An 18,234-nucleotide genomic window follows, 5' to 3' on the forward strand; every position below is an offset into this window, starting at 1 on the left:
AACAAATTAGAAAATAATACATGTGTATATCTCTTATTTAGAGAACTGAGCAAAATTAAGCATAACTTTTACTTTTTCTGATGACGTATATTATGCATTAGAGGTAGCCTTGAAGGCGACTGCTTACTTTATACAGTTCACATTTCTGTATGTAGAAAAACAAAAGTGGCGTGATTTGGTTTGGATTAAATTTATAACAACAACTGAGTACTTTCAGCTGCATTAAAATAAAAGGATTTTAAACAATTCGATGATTGTTCTTGTTATCCATGAGAGTTTGTTCTTGGTTTGTACAGACTTGCTGTGTTTATATATTCTGTATGTCTTGTGTTTTCTATTTAGGATGTAGATGAAGAAATTGAAGCAGAATATAATATTTTGCAGTTTCTTCCCAATCATCCTAATGTTGTTAAATTTTATGGGATGTTTTACAAAGCAGATCAGTATGTGGGAGGACAGCTCTGGCTAGTACTGGAGGTAAAAACATTTTGGTAATATTACACCTTAACTAGGAAATGTAGATGTGTCACTGCTCTGTAGTGCCAGAAGAGTCACAGACTTTCATGATTCTCTGATTGGGGCCATTAATCAAAGGACTGGTGACAGGTGATGTGTGGCAGTGCACTGCTGAAAATGACATACATGCTTGAAGCTTGTTTAACAGTAAATGGCCTTGCATTTTATTTCTATTCAGGTTACTACTTTCTGCCTCCAAAAACAATGAAACCTTCTGATAAGAATGGTCTGTCTGAAAGCAGCTTGATTTTTCATGTTGGAGAACATGTAATTAAAACATTTCTCTAAAATTTTGAAGAGGTCAAGCACCCAATCTTTTGGGAATCCATTATGAAATGTAATCTAGAGGACAGTTACCAAACATGCTGCCTGTTGCCAAAGCGAACAGAGAAAATGTAATGGGAAATGTTTTATGGTAATTCAAAACTTGAAGCAGATTGCTGTTGAAAACCTAGCAACAGAAATGCCTTCTAATAACTCTTCTTGTTTAATGGCATTCAGAATTCTTGCAAGGAAAAGTGTAATTTTGGTTATTTTTTTTTGCCAGTTAATTGACTTCCAAAGATTGCTGCAGGATAAGGATTTCTTTTGGATGTTTTCTTATTGATTGGCTTAATTGATACAAAGCTCTGCAAAGAGTTACGAGCAGTAGCAGACTATTCAAACATTTCTCTCTGTTATAACTACACCAATAAAAGCTAGCATTGACTTTAATTATTGATCATTTTAGAAGTTTCATTCCCTGTTCTTGAATGGTGACTGGAATCAGAATAGGGAATCTCCATTTCCTTTTCCACTTCAAGTCATGGAATTCCGACAATACGTCTGATTTCTATGCACTGCAGAATTATGTTGTTTGAAGGAAGATATTTAGACATGTGTCTTATACTAACTACTAACTTTCAGTAATTATTAAAAAAGGAGCTTTAGAGTTTTTTGCCTCCCTTTTTTCTTTTACTGCATGCCTATTTTTTGGCTTTGTATTGACTTATGTGCTTGATTTCCTGTGTGTTTTGTTTTTTATTGCAAGTCACATATGCTATTCTGTATAACATAATTCTGTACAGCAAAATCGTGCAGTATGCTATGCAACAAAATTGATGAATGTACAATTTGGGGGAGTTAGATCTTTGTACAGACCTTATCAGTTAACTCAGTATGTTGATGTCGGGTGTTTTTTGGTGCACATTATCCAAAATTTTGAAGGAAGTTGACATTAAAAATTGATGTTTTCCTTTTAAGGATGAATTTACCAGGAAAGGCCAACTATTTCATGTCTTGGAATTTAGGTGCAAATTTATGTATATATAGCAGCTACTTTTTATATTATAAATTAATGATTTTTTCCAGTAAAGGGGAATATACAAAGTAGTCAGTTACTTTGATCCCTGAGCCTTTGATGAAATATATTCATTGGATAGGCAACTTCTGAAATCTTGAATTAAATGCATTTTTTTTTCCTTAAGGCACAATTCTGCCATGTTTACTCACTACAAGCAGGACCTTACTTAAGTAATGCCTGAGATGAGGATGGGTGGCAGAAGTAGACACGTATTTTTATGCTGATGCAATTTAATACATAGAGAATTTTAGAGATAAGCACTTGTATTTCTCGGATAGCCATAGCACAAATTACTGTAAAGCAGGCTTCACTACTTTTCCATCTAAACATGCACCACATTTTTAAGTATTACCAAGAGAAACAAAGTGGTAATGAAATTTGTGAGTTCATTTTATCCCAAATCTTTGCTGACTGTTGACAACAGTATCACTGCCAGCTGCAGTGGTGATGTTTGTGGGATTTATTTATTATCAGATACAGTAATTCATTTCACATACGCTACCAAACAACTGTCTGTATCATTTTCAGTCACAACCAGTTGTTTTTGAAGTGATGGCCTACTTTTTATAAAATCTGTGGGAGGGGAAATAATGGAAATAAGATTAGTACAACCTGTCTCAAGAGAACACAATTAGTGTAATGAAAGCAACAAACAAAAATCTTTGACTTAATGATTCTTCAGCAAATGGCTAAGCATGGAAAGAAAAACATGTACTTTCTCTCACCAGAAGATGAAGTTTTCCTATAAATATATTTGGTGCTCAGTACTGGTCTGAATGCTCTCACGCAATTAGATTTAAAAAATGTTCCTATGAAAGAATTAGAAAGGAAAGTCAAATTCCTGCAGGAATCACCAATGCTGTCACTGATGAAATTTTGCTTCAGGAGCTTGTTTGCATAAAGGACTTCTTGTGCATCATATGATCTGATCCTTTCCATGAAGTAAAACTTTTAGTCTAGTGAAAATTTTTGATGCAAGGAGATTTAGTAATGAATGAGAGAAAATACCACTATCACAGAAATTGCAGTGTTGGAACTGATAGGCAATTGGTAAAGTTTATTTTAAAGATGCAAAAGTCAAAGCATTTGCAGAGCTTTTGGTTCTATACCATTCTCCTGATTTATGCTGTAGAACTGTATGCTTAATACTGATAATGTAAAATGAACTCATGTTGAAGTGAATGTGATGTCTGTATGGTAGAAAAAAAGATTTCTGTATGTCAGAAAAGTTGGTAAGAAAGCATGCTACAGAAACAGGTCTAGAAGATAAAATTTAATGAAAGAAAGGCAGTTAATTTTCCCATCATTTTGCTGTCAAACAATTGTAAATATTAAAGTAAGAAAAGGACAGAGAAAGAATGGGAAGGAAAGAGAGAAATTGCTACTAGAAAGGCATAGACAGTGAACTAATGATTTGGGTGAAAACATATATACAAAGATTTTAATTCTACTTTTTCTCCTCCTCCTGTGAGGTATGGCAGCCCATTAATTGAAAATGCTTGCAAGAAACTGCTTTTCTGGATCAGAATGTTTAATCTCAGTTGTTGGCAGCACCTGCCATCAAGTCTGAGTATAGAGATATGGCTTCTGTCTATTTTATATTGCCTGCCAGCAGGAGCATTAATGGAGTAAAAGTTTGAAATGACTGTAATTTGTTGCCTCCCAGTTATCAAGAGCATCCGTCTCGTCTTTCTGACCTTTTCTTTGCACAAAAGCAGTTTCTCAAAAAGACAATGCACATATTATTGTGAAAATACTCAAATAAGTTAAATTGGCCTTACAAATCACAAGATGCAGTCCTCTTATTAAAATATTTTGATTTTTAGTTGCATTTTATAATCTTCAGTTTCAGCTTTCCTCCCCACACTCAAATCACTGTGATTTATTATCAGCCTTGCTAATCGGATGCATTCTGTGACAGGGAGGACAACATAAATAATTGCAGGTAAAAGTCTAGTTGTTCCCAGACTTGTGTTGTAGTGCAGCTTTGCACAGTACATGTTCACAGCCTAAACAAACATGTTGAGTAACTAAGATCTTGTCTTGCTTCTTTCGCCCTGGTGCCCCCCCTTCACAGCTGTGCAATGGAGGTTCTGTCACAGAGCTTGTCAAAGGCCTGCTGAAGTGTAGCCAACGGTTGGATGAAGCTATAATCTCATACATTTTATATGGTGCTCTTCTGGTAAGGATGTTCACTGGGCTTGTAATGACAGCAGAGGGTGCAATTTACTCATCTCATACATACATTTTCCTTTTATAAGGTATGGTAATGTTGACAATATCATGTGGGCTATTATAGCAGCAGGGGTTGTATCAAGCATGTAATCCAGTGGACAGATGTTTCTATAGAGTATGTGCAGATCGTCTTCATTACATTCCCTAATAGTAGGGTAATTTTTTTAAAATAAGGGAGTAAACTTATTTTTTGTTACTGCTGGCATATAGGGCCTTCAGCATTTACACAATAACCGGATCATTCATCGTGATGTCAAAGGCAACAACATTCTCCTGACAACAGAAGGTGGAGTCAAGCTCGTTGACTTTGGTAATGACTACTTCCCATTTGTTTTCCTGATATATGCCATTTAGCCGAAGGCATCTGTTTACTTTCCACTGGGAAGGCAGAACGCCATGGTGAAGAGACTTTTACAGGAGGAAACTCAAGATTAATCTAGGAGGAGAAAGGGAAAAGGAACCTGATAGAGCAAGAGTAAAAATTCTAACCAAAAATCAGTTATATACTTTTAACTTAAAAACTTACATATAATAATTTAATGTCTTAAAAATAGCCCCAGAGGTGCCATATTATTTACAAAACTCTTTTGCATTTCGCAAGGAATGTCAGTTTCAGGGCAGTTGTCCTTCTAATTTGAATTTAAATATTCCATCTTTTGCATATGAAAAGGAACCATTCTTCTCTCTCAAATGACTTTTACTAGCCTGGAGCACATTTATTCCCTCTGAGCAGAAGGCAGAATGGTCCCCTGGGTCCAAAAACCAACATCCATTTAATTTGTGATTATTGCTGTTATATTTGGACACGGCCACTCTGGAAATATCGGTATGAAACAGAAGAGATAGATAGAAAGGGACTTGGCAATAGAATTGAATTCAGATCAACATTTTCCCTCTAAATATGTGCTTGGAGAAGTAAGGAGATGCTGTAGTCCTTCAGATGACTGTGTAGTGGAATGAATAATTTTATTAACGGTAAGAGGAAAAAAGATTCTTAGAGTATGATTTATTAGTGAAACCACATAATGCATCAGGTAATCATCATTGAAAATGGTATTGTGTGAATAACAGTAGTTTGCTTAACAGTGCATGAAGGTAAAGAAAAACATTTACAAAATTAGAGTAGCATAAAATTGCATGCCAGAAATCCTGCAAACAGTAATATTACAAAAAATTCCAAAAGCATGAAATGCATGCAGTGCAAAACAAATTTAGTACTAATGATGTCACAGTATTACAAATTTGACAAAAAACAATCTGCTGAAGATTATAAAGGAAGTTACGAAGCAGGTGTCTGTAGTATCTTCTAGGAACAGAAATTCATTGTGTTGAATGGTAGAGGCAACAATTAAAATAGTTCTGAGAGAAAGATGTGGCCTCAAGTGAAACTTGTAGCAAGTCTCTGGGCTAGTAGGGGGAAAAAATCACTTCATTTGGGAGAGTTTCACCAGTATGATCTTTATTCATAACTCCTCTCTTCTGGGATAGGTTGCTTTTTCCTCTCCAAAGCAAAAAAAGAAATTCTTATCAGGCATACCAAAGGCATCTGCAGCTGAAGCTCAGTTTTGGAGCTGTTGTTTTCAAGGGCAAGTGTGTATGCAGCAAATCCAAGTGACGTATTCTTAGGAATCTAAGAATTTCAGCCTCCTGGTGTCCTGTGGGGGGATATCAGTGGAGGTTTCTGTTTTTGTTTTTTTTCCTGTTTTTAAGCTAAAACAATAACAACTCTAGAAAATTATAACAAGTATGACTACCTCAAAAAAAAAAAAAAAAAAAAAAAGACATGAGCTTGACAGCTCAACAGTCAGGAAATGTCAAGATGCCCACATGTCTGTGTGCTACCATCTGAAGAAGCATCATGCTGCATGCTTTCATTAAGTTGCTCTTTTTCCCTGCAGCCTACTGCCTTAGTCACAGGACTCTGGGAATGAATTAGGACTGAGTCACAGATGAAATTGTTGTCTATAGAACTGTTTGTCTCATTTGTTGCAGAAATTGGAGGATGTATAGCGAAAGATGCAAGGAGTTCAGGAAGAGAAAGGTCTCAATTGAATGATGTCAAATTGAAGTCTGTTCTTGCTTCTGCCACAAATGATGTTGGCAAGTCACTTGTATCAAACTTTTTGGAAGTAGCCACTGTGTACTCCTCATTTTCCTGGTTTCTAGTCTGAAACATCTTGTGCTCCTTTGCAGAAGAGCTAAGTATTCTTGAACTGCAGCTGAGAACTATTACAGCTCTACTTGAAGTATGTGGAGTGCCTGAAAACTGAAAGATCTCAGATTGAATACCCAAAAATAGTGGATGCATTTGATAATTTTAGGTTAATCTCTGGGGTTAACAATCTTCTCCTATTTCACAAGAATGTTAAGGAGAATTATTGTTTGATAAGGAGAGAATGTCAAAAGGAAAGGAAAATAAGAATTCTAGATTTAGTATAGGATTCAGTATAGTAAATAATGGATTGGAACTCAGATTGATGGGGGTAATAAAAGGAAATATTCCATAGCTACTCATTCATTGAGCACTGTCCATTCTCTCCATGGAATGAGGCAGAATCTTGTGGTTTAAAAAAAAAAAAAAAAAGATACAGATATTCGGTCACAGATAGCATTACACAGACACTGTTAATTGAGGTGTTTCTTTACTTTCATTGCATGACTTTGCAACTTGACTTTTCACTGTAATACACATTTTTTCCCTCAACTGCTCTCAGCAGCATGGTATGCTTGAATAAATGTTGGTCATGGTGTAAGCTGACCTGAAACGTCTGCAACTTACCATTCATTCATGCGCTCTCGCGCTCTCTTGCGCGCTCTCAGCTCTTTGGTATTCTGTATTGTTTTGGAGTGTCCATAGATAGCAGCTACAAATTAGGCTAGCTGAAGAGAAAACAGACTTAAATGCACAGAGGCTTGCTGTAGGTTCCAGCCCTTTAACTGTTTCACGGTGATGACCTGGAAATGACTGAAAAGTTGCAATCACACTGAAATGAAAAATAAATATAATATTGAATCCTGAAGCAGGCATTTTAATTATTTGACTTAGAGATTATAACTGAGTCCCAATTTCTTATTTATTGGCAGCGAACACAATTCTGTTATATGTGTTTGTACCCATTTTTCTTTGTCTGTGGGTAATACATTAGGAACAGACCACTGAGTTGTTTGTTTTTTTTTTAAACAGTGTTCACTTGAAATACTTTTTAAGTCAATATTGGCTTTGTGTCAGCTAGTCGGAATGCTCCTGAGCTGTACAATTCAATTATATTTTGGCCAGAAAACAGAAGAAGATTTATTGTGGAAGTTCATTCTGATTCGTTAATGTTGTTTGATTTCACTCCAGTTCCTTCCTTCCTTTTTTCAGCTGTGCTGCAGTAGTCCAGCCCCATTCAGAACTGAAGCACAGGCTTTGTTTTAAGCCTGTGCTTAACTCTGTAAGTACGAGCTTCAGTGTAAGCTTAAGCTTGTGCTTTTTCTCAGTAGGGAAAGACTTAAGCAAGTGCACAAATGTTTTGTTGAACTGTAGCCTCTGCAAATACTCCAGTGATCAAATTTCCTTCCAAAATGTTCAGGGAGTGAATTTCATCTGGACTTTGGGCAATATTTCTGGAACAGAAATTTTAAAGTCATATTGTGATTAGGACAGTTCCAGTTTATATTCATGAAAACAGCAGAAAGACATGTCTCTGTGATTTAGGTTGCCACTTAAATATTTTGAATTTGAATGAAAGTGCTTCAGACTGAGAGTCATTCACAAGAAACAATTCTGAAAGGAAACAGCAAGCTGTGATCTTCCTGGGACAAGCTATGATTAAAGTAAAAAATGAAATTAACCAAGTAAATAATTCAGTAGAAATGATGCATCTACTTTGGTCAGGCATTCTGCAGCTGTGCAGGCTTGGGGTTTGTTTTCTAGACACTTGAAATAAACTGACTGAAATGACATAATGAATTTGAAGCCAAGTTTGGATCTGTTTTATTGTAGGTGTTTCAGCCCAGCTCACCAGCACACGGCTGCGTAGAAATACCTCAGTGGGAACACCCTTTTGGATGGCACCTGAGGTAGGCAAACATTTTCTTAATCCTATTTGTGTTGTCTCCATTCATTGCGATACACACTTTGTTGCCAGTTCCACATAGTCTGAAGAAAGAATCTTTTCTATCCCTCCTATGGCTGTATTTTTACTTCCCTCTACATCTATAGCCCCTGTTCAGTAAGATAAACATACTGTTAGAATATACAAAATGGATTCCTTTAATAGTAATCATCAATGTTATCTTCTCTGTAGTGTTTCCAGAGAAGTATAGATAGTCTGTAAATAACTGAGGGTTTCCTTTAAGATTGTGTGACTTTCCAATCAAATACTGTATTTTAGCTCTGTGTAATTCTATAGATCCGTTTCTTAGGTGAAGAGTTCCAATATGGCATAGTAAGGGAAGCCTTTCACAAAATTGTCAGGTGTATAGTAGATAAGGTTCTACAGGTGAGACCCTGAGGTGGTGGTAGTGGGGTTCCTAAATCTGCAATGCTGCAGCCTCCTGATATTCCACAGATAAAGGGACTGATCCCCTGCCAGTCTTAAGGTTTCTGACAGAAATTTGGTCTTGGATGTTCTTACACAGTGTGCATGACATCAGAGGTCAGGATCTGTGTACGTTTCACAATTTCCCTTACATATGATAAGGTTTCTGGTCAGAGAAAATACATGCAGTTTTCATACAGTTGGCTAATTGATCTATTTTGTTGATCCATTTGCTCAGTTATGATGGCAGATATTACTCTGTTGTGGCTTCACTGAGCATGAGAAAGGTACATTAAAGAAATGCTGGTTAATATGCTACTTAATGTCTGCTAGTGGGAGCTAAAACTTTTAACACTCTTCCTGATCTATTGCTGCATTGAGTTAAACAACCCCCATATTTAGAAGAAAGGTTCCATTAATGAGGATGTAATGTCCACTGAACTGAAATACGTGCAGAGAATGGTAATAGTAGGAAAGAATGGCATCTGGTAGTAATTTCTGACTCGTCTATCTTTTGAAAATCTTGGTGTATTTACAAACATTTAGTTCTCCTTCTCCACTCGTGTGTTATGTCAGACATTCAAAATGTCCTGCAGATTTTACTTCAGGGGAGTATGTTTTGGTGTGTTTGTGGAAAAGACAAGCAGGGAAAAGAGAAATTCCCATACTCCAGTCTTGCTATAAGACTCTGCAAAACCCTGACTCAGCCATATATTCGTTAATAACAGACTGTCTCATGAACTATTTTGGCCAGAAAAAGTTGTAATAAATTAAGTTTTTCAAGGGCACTAGTTAGCCACAACATTGCATAGTTCAAAGTAGTTGTATACACCTTGATATAATGGGTTCAGTCATAGTATGAAGGTAAATATTAAAATGGAAATAATTGTTTATTAAGAAAGAGCAATAGCTTTCAGGTATAGTCAATATGCTGTAATACATGCTGCTCCTCCCAGATTTTTCAAAAGCTATAGAGGAAGAGCAATAGCTAATGAAAAAAGATGAAAAGAGCATCAGAAAACTGAACCTTTGTGATTAAAAAAAAAAATTCCCACCACTGAACAGTTACAGGTGTCAATGCAGTAGTGCGGATGGCGGGGTGAAAAAGCAACTCGTGCGTATTCTAGTAAAATTACATCAAGAGTTTATTCTCACAGAATTAAAAAGCAGTCAGTGCTGCACAATTAATTTTAATCCATATTTCAATTATTGTTTCTTTGCTTTAGCAAGATTTATTTCAAAAACAAAATTACATTGGTAACTGATTTTCTTGGTTCTGCTGTCTCATTGCTCATTTCTGGTTATTATTCTGCACTAACCAAAAGACTTGCATGTTAATATGCAATTGGTATTCGTTCTTGGTTTGCCTGGTTTGATCTTAGTTTGTATTAGAACCTTTGGTGTGTTCTAACTGTTTTTACTGTCCATGGTTGCTATCCATGTTTCCACAGGGCTGCAAGCTTATTTTTTAGAGTCTTTTTATTGAAAAGTGAAAATCTCTAACCAGCTTGCTCCTTGTCTGCAGCCAGGTTGCTGACATCTGCTTAGCTATGCTTAGCTATAGTATGCCGTCACCAACAGAAGTTCCCAGCTGGCATACTGGGAGCATAAAAAATCATGTGGGGAAAAAAACAAGAGGAAGAAGCTTTGTTGTAACAACTTGAGTAGTGCGACACTGTGGATTAGGTAGATGGGATGAATGCTAGGAGGTCATAGCAGGAGAGAGCATGAGTTAGGACAGACCAAAGTTATAGTGGTTTGACTTTGGGAGGTGTTGCATGGCCTCTGTATGTTTGTAAGTAGCAAAACCTATAGATAAGAATGCTTTCATTGAGTGGGGACATGCACACGAAGACTCTTGGACTAGCTTAGATTAAAAATGGAGAAAATTAATCTTCAGAGGACCTAGCCAAGTATCTTAGACCATATTTTTATATTGCCCTCCCCAAGCTTAACCATTTTCCTTCCATTTCATGAAGTTTAGAAAGCACACAAGAAGTTTTAGCACACTGTTAAATAAAAGCCCTGTATGCACTGCCCCTAAATTTGGGGCGGAAGATGTTAGTCTTGACCCTTCCTCTTTAAGAAGCAACAAATATTTTCATAAGGTTTAATTTATAAAATTAAAAACTAGGGAATGATATGGGAGGGATCTGTTTCTTTGTAAATTGTTAAATCTAAATACCAGTAGTTGCCTTCAACAGAAATGAGGCTATTAGATTTATTTGCGTTTTCGGGAATTTGGGATAGATCTTATAGTTTGCATCTGTTAAGCACACACAAATCCTTCTGTATGGCAAACAGTTTAAAGTATCATACAAACATTTGTTTCTTTTAAAATACTTTGTATTCCAATCTGCTCCTCTTTCTCTTGCTAAGGAAGGCTGATTACGGCTGATTACAGCTGAGCAGAGAAATGAAACTGCTGTAACGGTTCCAAAATTGATCTCATACAGTGTCACAAAGAATGGTTGATATTTTACCATCTCCATAACAACCAGTTTACGTCACAAAGGAGACACAAGATACCTTAGTAACTACTGTGTAAGCATTATTTATGAAATAACCTTGGTTGGAGATATTGTGAAACCTTTATAAAAAATATACTCATTTAGACAGTAAGGGGTATATTCTGAATTATTTTATCAAACTCAGTTTATAAAAAGTATTTTTACAGTACTGTTTTGCTTGAATGATTATAATCAAAGGCAGTAATCATACCAAATTTATTAGTCATCCTGCTTGAAAATACTCTTTCTCGAAGTACAAAGCCAAAGAAATAAGTAGACACTTTGAGATGATTTAAATCTGATACAACACATCTGTAACTAAAGTATGTTATGAGCATAGCCCATCAGAAGAAATGCAAGAGTAGCTTTTAAACACTACCTATTTTGAGAAGATTCTTATGAATTATCAACCCAGTGCCATAGTCATAGTAACTCATATCCCATTTATATGCCTGTGAGAGCCACACTGATCAGGCTTCATGGATATACTAATCTGCAGAACAGCTGCAAGATGCTTGGATACCCATTATGCTGAACTGGCTTTCGAATGACAAGTTGTATAACACTTCTGCTTAAGTCATTACAGTTGCTTTCTTTGTGTTCATGTGAATGACATATTTCAACTGACATGTGAGATGCAGTTTACCTTGCTTTTGGGGAGGCCTTTCTGGTATTTTTAAAATATGCAGGCAAATTCTTATGTGAAAGATGAACACTTAGGACTGCAATATACTGGAAAACCCTGTCTGGGTGCCCCTGTTTAAGAACAATGATTTCTAGATGAGACTGTGGTAAAATCAGTAAAGGCTAGAAAAACCCTGAACAGCCACAAAAATCTTGTTGCCTGAAGGTTTTGAAGTAGGATACAATCTGTATAGAAGCAAAAGATACCTTAAAGTAAGTGGACGAGAAGGTAATATTATTACTCAGGGAAACCGAAAGCATGAAAACTAGGTATTTTTTTTTTTAACTGGACTTCTGTTATCTTTCTGTGAAACGTGGGAGCACCAATCAGTGCATAAGGCAATTGTGAGACCTCACATCATCCAAGTGAAAGAAAGATGAACTTAATCTGAGGGGGAATAGGGAGGGCAGATGAAAAGCCAGCCTTGCAGGAAAAGACTACAGGAGTGTTTTAGTGAAATGAACCTTGTGAAATGAAGCTGATAGGGAAGTCTAGAAGTACATTTTGGGTAAACCCCGGGAAAATAAAACCTGGAGAAGAAGGATGCAAAGATTATTCAAGCTAACAGCTACGAATAACCGGATATAAGCAGGGCACAACTATGCTGGAAACTAGAACCACTAGATCATCCTGGACTGGGAACAGTCTGCAGAAGGAGGAAATTTTAAGATGAAACTTCCAAAGTATATGAAAGGGATTATATGACATGGTATTTGCAATAGCAAAAGATCATAGGAAATAGCAGTGACTCAGAGTGGTATAAGGTCTTCTGTTCAGCTCTGTTCTTGCTGGTCAGCGTATAAAGCAGCAGCTTAACAATTTTGAGTGACTGGGACATCCTAGAAGGCTCTTTTTTTCTGAAGACTGTGAGACTGTGAATAGTAGCAGCAGGACAAATTTTGTCCTTGAGCATTTATTTTGAGCAGAGCATGGGATTAACCGAAATGTTGTTGAAAAATCAAAATGCAAGGGAAAAGCTAGGCTGTGTTGAAGCAACTGAAGAACTCCGGAAGGAGAAGTCAGTTTAAGAGGGAAGCTTTAAAGTAGACTCACTGAAAATTGGTCATTGCTGTTTAACTTAATTAGTATTGTCTCACACTTACAACACAGACATGAGGAACCTGCAACGCTGAATACAGGCAATCTAAAAAAAGATAACTAAGGCAAGCTAGTTTAAATACTGTGGTGGTTTTACAGCTGCCTGCTGCCAAACCATTAAGTTACTTAAAATCTGCTGTTGTCTTCCTGAAATTGTATTGAATGCTGGCAGGGAGATCTTGAAATGCCTTTACGTCTTTAATTCTAAATCTTAAAACTTCTGTTTTCAACCTCCAGTGCAGAACTGGACAAAAGCTAGTAAGAATAGGATTGCAGTTTTTCTTTTTCCCAAATAATCGAAATATCATGAAAGCACACAGCCATATGTGCATTCTGATAGTCTGAGTTTACTCACACTTCACATTTTAGTTTCATGATATTATCGTGTCCTGTTGGAAACTTGACTGTTGAAAAAAGCTTATTTAGTATCAGTACATTTTTTTTCCGACCCAAATCTAGTTTTAAAATCACAAATTGAAGAAGATGCTCTCAGACAAAAAGAACTGGAGAGATGCTGAAGGTATTTAAAACCATGTGGAGAGGGCCATTATATTTTACTGATAACCATTAGAAAATGACAGTGGTGCTTATGTATTTACAGCTTAAAAGGTACATAATTAAAACACAGTTAATCCTTGAAGAATTAGGTGTAGAAATGTGACATACAACAATAAGAAGGGCTGATATATTGGTAAATGTATCATATGAGTTCTGAAATAATGAGTTAATGAAGGATGAAATCCTGGCTCCATCTTGCTATTGATTTCAGAGGGATTTTGATGTCACCCTATTATTTAAAGCTTTGTCAACTTTGTATTTGGGATATTTGTTTCCATCTTGCCAAGATAAAGTAATGATCAGCAAGAGTGTCCCAGAAACAACAGATAGTTTTCCTTCCTACTGCTGAATCAAAGCATATTTCCTTGGATGATATTCAGTTCATTTGAGCATCAGAACAAAATTCTGAAGTGTTAGAACAATAGGTGTCCAGCTTAAATAATCTTAAATCTGATCATATGCATGTGAAATAAGTCAAATCCTAAAACAACGAATAATATTTGCAGTTTTATATTTCAGTACGAAGCTGTGTCTCTGTGTCATCTAATGAAAAAATGAACAATTAAATTATTAAAGAAAAAAAAGGTGATTTGCATTAACATAGTTGAAAAATATGTAAAGGAAAGATTAGATATTGCAGAAACGCAGCAACTTTTCCACTGAAGTCGGTATTCATTACAGTAAGGGCTGTGTTCAGGCCTTAGAGTTTGGTTAAAAAACATAGCTGTCTTTTACTAAATTAGGGCATATTTATCTTATTTATCTCTATTACAGGAGACATGAAAATCAAATTTGCAAAAAAGCCATTTAATAGTAAATACATCATATGTTTAGTTGAATGAGAAGTTGGAAAAACAGTGTAGAAAAGGTAACCGCATCACAATCCTGGGCTTGTGTTTTTAATTAACGTTAGATAAATATGTACAGTAGGTATGTTCCCCTAAAACTATTGAGTATATTCTCCTTTTGCCACATTTCAACCAACCTTATTTACCAGCCCTTTGCTTATTCAAGAAACTGAAGGTCAGCCTCCTGTAAATAGCTTTAGGTCTCTTTTGCTTTAATAGTTAGCTAAAATTAGTTCTTCTGATATGCACATTTTCGCTATGCCTTTAGATGCCAACTAAGTATGGAATTTTTGTAAATGTTCATTTGTAATGAACTGTAGGAGTCCACAGCTTTGATGGTATAAATAGGATAGACTTCAAGAATATATATTCACATATTTTTCTGCCTGAGAGCCATTAAAAACAGTTGTACAGTGAAACAGTATCTGTATTTTGTGATAAAGAAAAATGAGGAACAGTATATGTTCTCTAACTGGAATAAGGAAAATTTTGAAAGTATTTGCTTATCATACCTTCATGGAACATGTTCTATTTTCATACAGCTGAGGATAAGACATATTACTGAATTAGCTCTTACTAGAGGTTATTTTTCCTCATGCGTTACACTAGATGAGATTAGATTGAAAACATGAAAAGATGTGCATTAAAAAATTTACAAAAAGTCACAGATTGTCCTTAGGAAGAAACTTCACAGATAGGTATAAAGAAAATTTTTGCTGCTTCTACATAATTTGTTTTTATCATGACATCATGACTAATGAATAGTGAAATCCCACAAATTTAGTGGGGGAAAAATAAAGGCAATAAATCAAGAATGGTAGCATTAAACCATCCATAAAGTTAACTTTTGTTACATAATAATTTGAACAAATGTCTGTTACTTAATATTGCATTATCTATGACAGTATGCTGAGTGTAAAGGAATTACCTACTTGGCATACGTTTTGGAAGTACATCCCTGTTTTCAGGAAACAGAAGTAATGGGGCACAGTGGTGTGTTAGGAATTATTTTATGGAATTACTAGCTGTCTTCTTGAAATGCAGAATTGATTTGAGTGTGGTCCTGTGGTGATGAGGATAAATAGGTATTAGTATACCAGAGAGAAACTACTCTAAGTAGTAGAGAAACTACAGGCTAAGTGTAGGAAAGCCAAAAAGAACAACAAAAAAAGGGGATTATTGCTCCAAATAGATAGAGCAACACTGCATGGCAAATCTGAGGGACATGAAAATGAAATGACTTACTCAAGGTCATATAGCAGGTCAGTGGCAGAATGTGAGCTAGATTAGATCTGTAAAAGGCCACATGGCTAAAATGCCTGTGACTCTGGGCCGCCACCTTCTGAGGGTTGACTGTCATGATTTAAGCAAAGTTATCTTACTAGGAACACAGTAGGACATGAATAAAGAAATAGACGAAATGTCAGTTTGTCTTAGTTATTTTTTTCCCTTACTTAATTTTCTATGGCTCTCAAGCCCAGACTGTAACAAGTTGCAGTAGTAAGGAGGGAGTTATACTGAAGCTGCTTAAAATACGAAAGTGAAGCAACAGAATTCAGAAAGCTAGATTTTGAAATTTAGAGAGGTTTCTTTAAAGGTGATGCTTAGCTGTCAGCGTGGCAGAGGAAGGCAGAGAACGCAGTAGCGCAGAGAGCATTTGCTGGCAAAATGCATCACCTCCTCCTCTGTCTCCAGGAGAGCCAATTTCCTTGTTGGGTAGCATGGCAGGAGGGGTTTGAAAAAGGAGGTGGCTCAGGGAGGGAAGCTCAGTACACTGGCAATTATGTTGATAACATAGGCATAATCTTGTGGGGTCGCAGATGTTGCTGTTTTTTTCTAGCTGAAACAGCAGCTATGGAGGGCCTGTCAAACTTCTATGTAGTGTGCTTAAGGAAAGAAAAAAAAAATAGAGAAAAACATTGCACTACCACTGTGCCTTGAACCTAGGTCCCTGTATTAAGTGTGTTTACATAAGAGGCTGGAGTTGCCTCTGTGTTTTCAGTTCCTTCATGAAACAGCATTTGCAAATGTGTTTGGGGTGTGAAGTGTATATATTTACAGCTGAGGAATAAATCTGTGGGTCAGAAATGAAACATGCCAATTATGTTAGTACTAGTAGTGTTGAAGCCATGGCAGTCTCATGGAATGAAGCAAAATAGGTTTTTGTGTTTGAAAGCTCATAAGTTTTCTCACTGTATCAATCGGTTAAATAAGAGGTATGACATTTTCCTACAAATGTTGTCTGCTGCCAGAGCAGTTTAATGGTCTCAGGGCTATTTCACTTTGGTGAGTTTAAAAAAAAAAAAGATCATTTGCAGCAGTCAAAGCACAATTGCTTACTAAGTTTTTAAAATATTCAGTACTTGTTACACTGGTTACATTTCTAACAATATAATCATCCTCTGATACACCGTAGAAAAATTTTTGAATAAGAGATGGTCATAAATAAGGAACTGAAATCCAAATAAGAAAAATGGGAATATGGAGCCAACATCAGCCACAAATTTGCTCTTGTGTGCATTAACTGTGCGAATGTGTTTGAGGAGAGAGACAGAGAGAGAGATATGGATGGAGAGAATCCATTTGGTCTGGATGGTTCAGTATCCCCAGTGCTGCTAAATGCTATGGTGAAAGACTTTTTTTTTTTTTTCTTCTTTGAGTGCATAGGACTTTCGAGAATATTTACTTTTATTTTTACCACCTAAATAGAGTTACGTAATGTTCAAGTGGGGCACAGAAATTCAGTTGGTTTATTTCGTTTGACTTGCACAGTTAGCAGTTTTGTTCTCCTTGCAGCAAGGGTAACAGTTTTGTGCTACATTCATTTTTCATACACAGTGCTTTGCTTTCAGCATTGTGCTCATACACCTCGTAAGCTGCTTAGTTAGCTACGTCAGCTGAGTACAGCACCGCCTTTCTTCAGGAGCATCAACCCTTTTAGCGCCAGACTCCTTCCTGCTGGTGGGTCACCTGCTAATTGTGTAGCAATTGTCTCCAGGTAGCACATCTGTACTAGTATAATTAATCTACTGTAGGCTGTGTGCCTGCAGCTATGTTGTGTATGTGTACTGTATATAGAGGCAGAATGAAAGTATATTCACTTCTAATGATTCCAGGTAAACTTCAAAAGGTTTGAGGTATTGCTTCAGCTGTATAGCTACTGTATGTATAACTACTCTCTGCCCCAAAATCGGTATGACCACAGTAGAGATGACAGCTAGTTCTCCCTGTTGTCTTTTTTCCTTCTTTTATATCCAGCTGTGATCTATTTATGGGCTTGTCAAAGTTCAAAGATAACTTTGTGTTGATTTCAAAACAAGTAGAATTATACCCTTGAATATAAAACCTTATTGTCAGGTAGTGAATTGTTTTGTGTACGTCTGAGGTGTCGTGTTTCTGTAAAAGTGATAAATCACCCCAAATGCCTAATCACCAGTTTCTCTAAATACCCTCCAGTTAATGTGACTTACTTGTTTTTGTGCCATCTTTGCCAAACCAGTGAATCCCCCCACACTGTCCCACTGTGACCCTCAAAGCAGTCAGTGAATGTTTTGCTGCCACTACCATCATGTCTGTTTCTCTATGTGATGTTTAGGTGTTTTCCATCATACCACAGTATGGCTGGGCATGAAATCATGATGAAATTACAAGTAGTACAAAAGGTGACAGCCTGTCTCCTTAGCAACCTGGGCTACTGTGTGCACATAACCTGTCTGTGTAAGCTGCCATGCCAGAGTGAAAGAGACTGTGCTTATGTGGCATGCACTGGCCAGTCTCAAGATTAACTATGCCATCACCTGAAGCTTTGGGATAAACACGGTGTTTGGCGGCTCCAGCAAAGCAAACTATATCTTTTTTGCTTGTACCAGCATAGGAGGATTTTGCTGTGTATAAAATAGGCACAAATTTGATGATGTCT

At 36.5% G+C, this 18,234-nt stretch overlaps 1 protein-coding gene across 1 annotated transcript in view; it reads left to right on the forward strand.

Moving 5' to 3' along the window:
* Positions 1-18,234, forward strand: part of MYO3B (myosin IIIB) — a 223,968-nt gene that overhangs the window by 32,476 nt on the left and 173,258 nt on the right. The window contains exons 6-9 of the mRNA XM_064514931.1: positions 343-477; positions 3,936-4,040; positions 4,304-4,403; positions 8,079-8,155. Of these exons, the coding sequence (XP_064371001.1) occupies positions 343-477; positions 3,936-4,040; positions 4,304-4,403; positions 8,079-8,155 (417 nt within the window). The remainder of the gene's footprint in view (positions 1-342; positions 478-3,935; positions 4,041-4,303; positions 4,404-8,078; positions 8,156-18,234) is intronic.

The sequence above is a fragment of the Dromaius novaehollandiae genome, chromosome 7 (genome assembly GCF_036370855.1).
Source record: "Dromaius novaehollandiae isolate bDroNov1 chromosome 7, bDroNov1.hap1, whole genome shotgun sequence".
Lineage (NCBI taxonomy): Eukaryota > Metazoa > Chordata > Aves > Casuariiformes > Dromaiidae > Dromaius > Dromaius novaehollandiae.